At 30.3% G+C, this 11750-nt stretch overlaps 1 protein-coding gene across 1 annotated transcript in view; it reads left to right on the forward strand.

Moving 5' to 3' along the window:
* Positions 1-333: 333 nt before the first annotated feature.
* The window catches only part of LOC108766267 (homeobox protein Hox-B1a), a 15850-nt gene continuing 4433 nt past the window's right edge, over positions 334-11750 (forward strand). Inside the window, exon 1 of the mRNA XM_018515448.1 lies at positions 334-1276. Within this exon, the coding sequence (XP_018370950.1) occupies positions 334-1276 (943 nt within the window). The remainder of the gene's footprint in view (positions 1277-11750) is intronic.

The following is an 11750-nucleotide window of genomic DNA, read 5'->3' on the forward strand; positions in this document are numbered from 1 at the left end:
TTTAATATTTAGTTGCATCTGTGATTTTGTGCAACCCGACATGGACATTTATTGATTTATTTGAGACTTTCGCGATTTCGATATCTTGCCAAGTACTAATTAATTTTGTGCTTTACCATAAATGTGTTTAATTTAAATGTTTACTCTTCTGTGGTATTTGTGTAAAATTAAAAGATTGTACATTTTTATATACAATGTTGAAATAAGCAATTGAGAAAACAGTGGCCAATTTTAGTCATGATGTAAATCATTTCTCTTCTTTACACTTGGACAGTAGACATTGGAGTTGCCGAAACAGTGGGTGGTCAATTGATTCGTCTCTCCGTTACGAGGATGATGATGATGGACATGGGCATGTACGGGGCCTATGGCAAACCTGACTCATATCCTAACTATGTGTTCTCGAATCAAGGAAATCATCATCATCATCACCATCACCAGCCTTCATCCGTCGGTGGTCACGTGTCTGTGCCTCCTTCCCCAGAAGTAGCTCCAACTCATTACTACCCCCAGACTGCAGTGGCGCCATATTCTTCATCGTCTTCCGAGAGTTTCTTAACCGCCGATTCGGGCACATCGTCCAGTACGCCGCCTCAAGGCTTCTACTCTCCGACGGGTGCCGTTCTCCACGAGAATGGCTCCACCACGGCGATAATCTCTTCGGAGAATGGTCTGAGCTACACCAATCTGGATTACGCGTCATCCTCATCGTATCCAAATCAGCAGCAGCACGCAGTAACCTCGGTGGATCCGCATCAAAGTTACCACGTTCAACAGCCTGCTTACAGAGAAGATTCTCATCACCATCATCATCACCATCATCCATCCAGTAGTAGCAGCTTGCATCAAACTACGGTACCCCCAACTAGTCATCCAAGAACGGAGCACGATCAGCAACTCCATCATCAATCTTCTAGTCATCACCATCATCATCATCACCATGAACCCGATTATCCAATAGCAGTTGGCGGGACTTCGAATTATCTTCATCAACTACCCTCCTCGGACGAATCTTTGCATTATCAAACTCAAATTCAACAGAGCGAGTTTTCCACGCATCCGTCGGCACATTATAAAGAAGAGAACTCGGACACAACTACCTATCACATTTTGCAACAATCCAGTCACCTTCAACATCCTCATCAGCACGGACATCATCATCAACAACAACATTCGCATGCGCATCATTCGCAGCAACATCAGCAGCAACAACAACAGGCGCAAGTACCCACGTACAAGTGGATGCAGGTCAAGAGAAATGTACCCAAGCCAGTCGGTAAGTGGTCACTATCCACACTTGATTTAAATTTCCGGTCGAGTCGACGCCTATGTACAGTGAGCAAACTAGCGTGAAATTAGGTATTCTGTGGGCGCGATCCAGTAGCCATTCGTTAAACCTCGTTCAGCTTGATTGCTTGTTTGTAGGTTGGTGTACGAAGATGCAGAATCATGGCTATCTTATCTTTCATGGTCCCGTTATTTGAGAAGCTATCATTGCCGGATAGTGCGCCACTGTTTATTTTTTTGAATTATATAGTCACAGTAATTCAATTTAATTCAACTATTTCTGCGACAAATATATATATTATGAATATTAAAAATTTGGAAATCATTAATATGTTTTCATTCTAATTGATATTATCAATATAAATTTTTTCCCGTAATTTTCACAGAAAAAGTACGTTATTGCTATTTACGTGTTCATCATTATAAATGTTTTATGTGCATTTTACATCTAATTAATATTACATTTTTATAAAATATTTAAAATTGTTTTATTATTTATTTTTTAACACAAAAAAGCTTTTATAAAAGTTTATAGATAATATTTATTTGTTGATTACTAACGAAGCAATCTCAGTTTGTGAAAGTCATAATTTGACCCGATTGATTCTTATTAAAGATACTTTATATAAATTCAGTACAGCAAAGTTATTATTTTGTAAAGTAACATTTGATAGAAGATCAACAATTTTTACATAGATGGTCTTCAATTAAGATTGTCAAACAAGGCGGACAGTTTGTCAAAGACAGAATGTGACATGCTATTCCGTAATCGCCAAGTCAGTGACTTTCAAACAATCTGTATGTATGAGAATTAATAAAGTGCGACATGTAATCTCGGTTTGCCATAATCATTAATCATACGCGCACTATCCAATAATACTAGCCTTATGAGAACTTAATGTCATTAGTCTGCAATTTGCTACCGTATTTCTTATTGATTTTCCTTTATCTTATCTTTAACGGATAATGTTCACATAAATCTTTAGTCTAAACTAGTTTTTTAACTCTAAATTAAATTAAATTTATAAAATTTATAAAATTAAATTAAATTTGTAAAATTTAATATGAATTAAGTTTATTACACAATATTATTTCAGCCGTTTTAAAACTTATACTTAAATTTGTTACTAATAATAATATGTAAAACACACACACACGCAATTACATTATTATTATTGTAAAAACAATCATAATAAACGAATAGTAAATGAGTTTATAATGACAGAGACTCAAATTTTCATTTGGAATCATATCTATTATGTACGTGAATTCTGAAATAAATAATATTTTCCAAAATTTGAAACGAAAACTTATCAGCAACTTATCTTACCTCATAATTTGATTTTAATTTACCATGAGACTATCGTAAACTCAATTGATAAGATTAGACACACAAAATAAGTAATAGAAAATGGTTGAAGTAATTGAAGAATGCCTTTCTACCTTTACCGTGCATTAACTAAATATTAATAAACATAAATATAGTCCAAAATGTATTTATCATTATGTATTCTAGTATAAATTGTATTCTTTATACTATAAGCTACATTGACATATTTTTACTTTAATCATATATTTATTTTAATTACAATTCGTTTATAATAATGAAATAGTATGCTTTTATTTTATTATATTTTGCTATGTCTTTTGATATATAAATCTAAAAATTTATATATCTAATATTCTAATTATCTAAGAATTTATACTATATCTAATATTCTAAAAATAAAAAATAAATTTGTAGAAAAATCTTTAAATAAAATTTATTACAAAAAGATTATAAAATTATTTAATGATCAACTAAACATCGTAGATAAATAAATGATAGATAAATCAACTGTTTGGAAGTTCTTTGTGTATCCTTATGAAATACCAGGAATATGCATTTTATCATAATCACATGTGTATAAATGTGATTCTGGATTTTATTATACGATAGTGATAGACCATTAATAGATTACGATAAGACTTACCTAGATAAAATCATCTTACACTCAAATTTATCAGATTAATTTTTAATAATGATAAGATAATTCATTTATTAAATAAATAGGTATATTTATGAACTTCTGACAACTTTAATCAGAAATGTATTGCTATAAGAAAAATACTTTTGTTTATATTTCCTTGTTTATTGCAATTTGAGTATTCTTATCATCCATATTTTGTGTAATCAATATTATATAAACAACAAGACATAATATGAATAAAAATACTAAACAGATTAGAATAATGAACTACATAGCATGGATTTGCGATAATCTAATTAATATTTTTAGCTAACTTTTTATTACTTAAATAAAGTATGTACACAGGAAATATAAGTATACAAACATTTAATTTCATAATGTAATTAAATTAAATCGTTATAAACTATAAATTAATTTACTAAAACTTCATCAGTTTTAATTGCTTATGATGTAAAAAAGTTTGATTTGTAAATAAATTCATTACAAATAAATCAATTTGAAATTGGACAATAAATATGTCTACGAGAAATTCGATATCTTAATTAAAAAATTATAATAATGTAAAACCAGATTTTATATGGCCTACCTAAACTTTACAATTTTTTCTAATTTTTTTTATAAGTCCAAAATCGAAAACTGATGATCAGATTTGAAAGAGGAAATATTTCTGCATTAAAAGGAAGTATAAAATGTGTTTGAAATATTCACATGAGTGCACAATGAAGATTTTAAGAGAAAAAAGAACCTTTGGGTCATATTGTGGATACGTATATTAGATACTTAGATATGATCTAAATACCTATACCCTCTTTTTTGTAAAATAATATTAGAAAAATAAAAAATAAAAATCAAATGTTATTTTTACGTACAAGAATATAAGTTTATCAATAAATTGAACATTTATTGACACATAAGGATACACAAAGAACTTCCAAACAGTTGATTTATCTATCATTTATTTATCTACGATGTTTAGTTGATCATTAAATAATTTTATAATCTTTTTGTAATAAATTTTATTTAAAGATTTTTCTACAAATTTATTTTTTATTTTTAGAATATTAGATATAGTATAAATTCTTAGATAATTAGAATATTAGATATATAAATTTTTAGATTTATCAAAAGACATAGCAAAATATAAGCAAATAAATTAGAATCCATGGTCTGAAATATGGTTTAACCATATTGGTTCTATCTTACAAAAACTTTTTCTCTCTTTGGTTATAAACAAAACGTTATGACGAAAATATAAACTAAATATAGTATTGTAAAATATAAATGCAGAAATACAATAAAATAAATTACAGAAATTAATAACCATCTTTTGACAGAGAAAGCAATTATTTATGAAATATTACATCATGATTACGACGTTCTGCATTTTGCTTTACTGACAATAACAGAATGAACAAACTGAGCAATAATTAAACTGATATAATCAAGTCAGACGAACAACCTACACAATTTACTAGAGCTATCTGTTGAATTTACCATGTAATTATCAACAGCCAGTAGAGCATACTAGACCATACACGCCGTTGGAAAATTTATGTTAAATTTAACACATTTTACGTATTCCAAATTTATGTGTTAATTTAACACAAAATATATGAATATATTAGAAGGTAATATAAATATCATTTAAGAAGACAAACTGAAAAAAATAATACTGACATGATTTGTAAATATACTGTGGAAACTTTTTTTTCAATAATAAATAAACATTTATATGTTAAATTAACACATATTTTATTTATTCATTTTAAAATTTACTTTTTAAAATACATTATTTTTTTATTATTTATTTGTTTACTCATAATTTATGTACTTTGACACTACGAAATATTGAATCAATTTAACACAAACTATTTAAATAACATAATCACATTACGTTAAATTAACACTCAAATATATTAAAAAATTCAACACAAAATATTAACAAGAATTTGAGTGGATTGTTTTCAAACACAAATACAAAATATTTTTTACTGTGTAGGGCATGGTTACCTTATATGTATTATAATATGTAGCATATGTATATGTATATGTACGCGTATCGATTATTATTTTATTAACATAACTTGAAAAACGAACTTTTCCATAGAAATAACTACGTATTACTGTCAAATTGATGGCCATGAAAGTGACGTAGCGTGGTTCATTGAAAATAAGGCCTAAAAAGACCGGAATAGTTCCCCCAACTTCACACTAATTTGCTTAACGGCCCTGGTTCTCCCCGCAATCTTCTAACTCAGAGAGTGAGTATGAGCTTAGTCGTTTGATGGAGCTTGTCGGAATTACCAGCGTTTCACTTAATAGCTCATTATAATCGAATTAATAACGCCATCGCAGGCACTAAAGGGACTGACGTTTATTGCAGCAAAGCATGCAAACCGAAATGAAACTTTGTCACCCTCGTTTAACCCCTTTCGTTTTTATTCCTGCTGTTACATCTTGATATTTTTGATACACTGCGTACAATTCAATTTTCTTCGACAAATCTCTTATCACGATTTTGTCAAAAATATAATATTTGCAGTAGTTACATTATTATTTACACTTGAAAATTTTTAGGATACAGTCTAGAAATTTTTTCTTGTTAACTTTCTCTATATACGTACAATTTAATATAATAAACAATGAATATCAATCCAAAGTATTATAACACAAATGAGCGAAGAATATTTAAACATATTAAACATTTTTTGGTAAATGTTCATTTAATATATTCTTTACAAAATATTATATTCTTTACAAAATATTATATTGTGAAAATATTTAGAAGATAAGTAATCAAACTAATATTTAAATAAACAATAAGATATATAAGATCATCAGATTATATAATAACTGTGCATGATCACTGTGAAAAACGGAAATTATTTTTACGTGTGATACAATTAATTGAATGCAATTACATTTAGAGCGCTGATTGAGAAAACATAGCACGCAACGAATACGTTACAACAAGAAAATTCGAAGGAAATAACGAGATGGGCGGAGCGGAGCAGTGGGGCGATTTCGCTAGATTTTGGTTGGTTAACTTTTTTGGTTGGCCGAGGACTTACAATAGCGCTCCTTTTTCCTTCCCTGCTTCCATAACATGCTTCAGAGGGTCTAGAATAGAGGGTCTCTATAGGGACGCGCCCGAACCACCCTTAGTCAAGATTGGAGCGAGACAGGAGACGGAAAGACCGTCGTGATGCTGTCAACCCGCCCAATCTATCATACTAAACTCGATTTCTTCTCTCTATACTCAATAGCGGGATTGGCAATACCGCGCAGAGAAAAACGAGACAAACGAACGTCCCCTCGTAACATAGCAGTAATCATTCCATATCTTTGCCATGGTCAAGAAACGGAGAATTTCATTCGAAAACCTCCGCTGTCGATATATTGTAATATCTTAGCAATACAGAAAAATATAAATATAGTAATATTTGTAATGCTTTTCAGTAAACACAAACACATCTCAAAAACATAACTCATATATACATAATCTTAATTTTTTGAATTGTACAGTTATATCAAAAGTTACATAAATTTACGCAGAATGTTTTCAAATTTGTCGTTCCATTTTACCCATAGTAGTTACACAACAATGATATGATTTAAATATGAAATAGCAAAATTGATATATAACAATTGATATAAATCATATATTGAGATGAAATGCATATGAAATGCACATTTATGCAATGCACAACTACTCGTTGTGACATCACAGATGTGAAATTGTTATTCATTTGTTACTTGATATTTTACAACAGGGCTCGGCACATGATGCACTTTTCAGCCGATTTTCAACTTGGTTTGCCGTCCCTTTTCTCACCAACCCACGCGCAGCCTAAATTAATGCCGATCGGTTGAAAATCAGTCGAAAAGTGCATCGCATTATGCCGAGCCCTGTTTTATTACTCGTTCCCACCAAAGCTGATTGTGTTAATAACTGGCAACATACTAGCTTCTTTTTTTTCTTTTATAAAGAAGGTAACCAGAATGCCAATTATACTTATTTGTTTTATGATATTTTATCCATTTCGACTTTAATCAATCATTGTTTATGCCTTTCCGACACATAATTTAAATCTTTGGATACTCTATCCATGTTAACTTATCCATTATATTCTTATATCTATAAAGGAAAAATCGACACGACTATCTTATACATTATTATCTAACTGCATAAAAATAATTAACTAATCGCATATAATAGAAATAGGCTTATAGAACCTAACTTATTTTTTGGATAGACTTTATTTGCTAGCGATACTGATTATTTTGATTATTCGTTTTGATTATTGACGAATAATGAGAAATAATTTGTAATAGTATTTACTAATCGATCGTTTTCTTATCAATTTATCGCATTTGTTGTTCCTTGATTTATTTATACAACAAAGTCACTTCTTTCAATATGCAAAAACAAAATTAATGTAATGAAATATGCTCAAACACTGTGAAAAAGTGACATATAATTTATGAAATTATGTCACATCGTAGCGATGTAATTTTATAGGAAAGTACAATCTTATAATTTTAATGATATAACTGTTACAGACTACAGTATACATTCCTGCAGATGTAATCAAAGCATAATTTACATCTTTTTCCATTATGGCTTAGTGATGTAAATATATTTTGTATTTGTTATGTCTCATTCAAAGAATGGTGCATGGATGTAATTTAATCCTTACCGTACTAATATGGGTAACTAGTGACCGAGCGATTCCTGTTCGTGCAAGTTTCTTTGAGTCTTTCGGTAATTATAAATTATACTACATTTTATTATTTTCCAAAATAAAGAGTCAATATTTATTCTAGAAAGTTGAAAGTATGTTGGTGAATTTTTAGAGATATTTTAAATTATTTTGAAGAGGTGAAAAAACGAAGAGATTTGAAGTGACCCTTGATGGTATGGATGAGGCACCAAATTGTAGATGGTACGGTAAGGGTTAATTACGTCTAATTTATATAATTATGTATGTGCTAAATATAACAAAGACAAACTCTAATAGCACACTTTATTTGAGGAAAGTTCTGACAAACATAGAGTTCTTAGGACATAGAGATATCTTCTGAATGTTCTTTGAAACGTCCCTTCGAAATCTATGCCATTAGAGAAATTATTAAAATATCAGGATATCCCATTTACGCCATAAAACTGTCTTGTTGTTATAAAACAGAGATATCTATATAATGATAAAAAAAATTATAATATACAACAATGCCAAGTCATGTTAACATTTTACTAATATATTTTTTCATATCATATATTATTAATAAAAGATTCAAATGTAAAATTTTATATCATTTAATTTATTATATTTTTTAATCCTAAAGTAAAACTCGAACTCTTCGACGAGCTTCACTGTTTACCGAAAAAATGCGACACGTCTTTATATACCTATTACTACACCAATATCTCATACATATATATAATACACAAATTTAGGGAATGGAAAGTTACTGTTTAAAAGTAACAAATTACAGTTACCGTTACTTGAGATACTTATCGTAACTTTTCATTACTTTTCCATTACTTTTTTTAAATCGACGACCACCAATCATAGCGGGCGGGTGCCTGGGAGCTTTCTAGTCTCAAGCGCTATGAGTGGCTTGTATCCAATCGAACCGTGTCCAATCGTGTGCAAAGTAACGATAAACGTACCTGTAAAATTCTTTTCCAAAAAATTGTAACTACGTTACAGTTACAAAAAAAAGTAACGCAGTTACCAATAAAGTAACATTAAAAAAATAACTTGTAACTGTAAGTCCGTTACAAGTAATGAGTTACTTCCATTCCCTGCATAAATTTTCGTAGAACAATAGCGTTTTAATTAGACTAAATTCTAAGAACTCTACGTTGTTTGTTCATGTAAACTACTAGACTGTTGAACCACAATTTTGTAAGTACAGATTGCAAAGCCTTCATATCAAGCAAATATTATTACGATATTAATAGCTCTAACGCCATATTGGAATAAGAAATAGTAAAGAAGATCTCAGTTTAAATAATTTTTTTCATTTTTGGTATAAACTCTACCTCACAAATACGTATTAATGCGTATATTGGGTCGGAGGAAAAGTTCTGTGGTATTTTGTTAGCTTAAAATTATATACAAAATATATTTGTTGCAAAATTTTCGACTATCTGACATGAAAGCTTAAAGTTTTTTTGTAAAAGTTTATTTAAAAAAAATGTTCCTACGCCTTTTTGTTACCAAGTTACATGCGGATTAAATAAAAGAGCATTCTGATTTTGATTGCTCATAACTCCGTTAAAAATCATCATATCACAATTAAAAAATCAGATTCTTAAAACTGAAACTTTGCTCTATCAAATGATACAACTACTAATTTTTTAAATGTAGAATTATATATAAATTTGAGCTAAAAATGATATTACACTGTTCTTATATTCATTGCGCAATGATTAAAAGAAAAGTAATGTGTCATATTTTTAACTCAAATTTACATATATTTTGTTTTTTTAAATATTACTCGATAGAGCAACGTTTCAGCTTTAAGAATCTGTTTTTTTTTATATTACAATATGATGATTTTTAATGAAATTATGAGCAATCAAAGTCAGAATACTCCTTTTTATTTAATTCGCGAGTAACTCAGGAATCAAAAATCGTAGGAACATTTTCAAAAAATGATTTTGTAGGGAAAGCTTCAAGCTTTTCATGATAGATAGTCGAAAATTTGTTCAAAATTTTTTAGCATACTACAGACCTACAAAGTGCAAAGAAAATTTTTCATTTTTTTCAGTTCGTAGTTTTCTATATGTAAAAATTACAAAACTCACATAAGTTCAAAAAATATAGCACTCGAAAGTAGAGAGATTTCAAAAGCTGTAAAACCCTTTTTTTTTTAATTTAAATTTTAATCGTTTTTAACGAAAATATTGTATATACAATTTTAAGATAAAAAATGTCGCAGAATTTTTTCTCCAACCTAATACTTTATTAAGTATTGATCTTGGAAAAGGATTCTTAAATGTAAAAGAGGAAAAAGTAATTGTCATATAAAAATTATTGTATTTAGTCGGTAATATAGACGATTTAAGGATCTCCTCTTAAACACTATCGTTACACACACTTAGAGCAATTCTTGTATCATTCAATCTTAACGATAAAATCGTGTAATCTGTATGTATTAAATATAAGATTTAATTTATTTATATTTTAGGCAATAATAAATCATTGTTCTGTTTATATAAAATATTTAACATTTCATAATTAAGAAAATATCTTTTTTTATGTTCCCGTCAGTAAAAGTGATGAAATAAGAAAGAATGATCAGATAAGCATATATCTCCATGTCTATCCTTGCTCATAGAAAATATGAAATAAACAATATTTATCGCGAACACACTTCATAAATTACTTCCCACGTTCGGTGTTAGCCTGCTTCCTCGAAGACTATCACCTTTTAGGCTGACTTAAAATATGCATGTCGCTATCGACGCCCTGACCGAATATATACAGGGGCGGCATTACGGCGAGGTTCAAACTCGCCATCGGCTCGTCGACTTTCTTATGGTCTCTTCGTGTGCGCTTAGATGTAATCAAATTCATTCATGATTAATTGATTATGTAATACATAAAAAACAAATATATAGGAAAAGATTGTAACGTATAGCATATTATGTTTTAATTAAAGCGAAATGATATAGACATATTTGTTAATCATTCGTTATTTTATATAACAATTTGTCGAACTCATAAATATATTATACGTGATATTAAATTTTCTGTGAAAAACACAAATATTATTTATATTTCTGATACGAAAGATGTTTTAGTCACGAAAAATTTCCCTGCAACGAGCTATATTGCAACATATTACTTGTGCATAAACAAGGCACTACGTACCGTTTTATCGATTGATGAACAAAAATGCTTCGTGACTATGCTCGCACGAACGCAATAATTCGCTGACCGGCAAGGTTCGAATTATCCCAGTAGACGCAATAAGTACTTGCTAAATGTAAACTTTCCAGAAAATCTCTAATCAAGTTATCCCGCGGGACTTAAACCACAAAACGGGGTGTCGCTGGACGTGCACGCCAGCCCTGAACTTGAGAGAGACCAAGAAGACGATAGTGAAGGGAATAAAACGTACGATAGAAAGAGAAAGTGAAGGAAAGACGATAGAGGAATAAAGATACGTAGAAACAGAAAAAGAGTATGAAGAGCTTGGGCTAAAGATAGAGAGACGCATAGGCTAAACGGGGAAGGAAGCGAGATAAACACGAAGGAGGACATGTCCGATTAAAGGAGAAAAAGGAAGGAAAGTCGAACGAGAGAGAGAAAGAGAGAGAGAGAGAAGGCAGAGATTGTGGGTAGAGTCGAACAACTGGCTGGGCATGTTGCGCGCCGCTCCGCAAGGGTCGCCGGCGGACGCGTGAGTGAGTGGCCCGATATCTCGCGAGGGGATCAGAGGATCGTTCGCGTGTTTCCACCCGGGCTGCCACCCGCC

Source organism: Trachymyrmex cornetzi, unplaced genomic scaffold (genome assembly GCF_001594075.2).
Source record: "Trachymyrmex cornetzi isolate Tcor2-1 unplaced genomic scaffold, Tcor1.1 scaffold579, whole genome shotgun sequence".
Taxonomy (NCBI): Eukaryota; Metazoa; Arthropoda; class Insecta; order Hymenoptera; family Formicidae; genus Trachymyrmex; species Trachymyrmex cornetzi.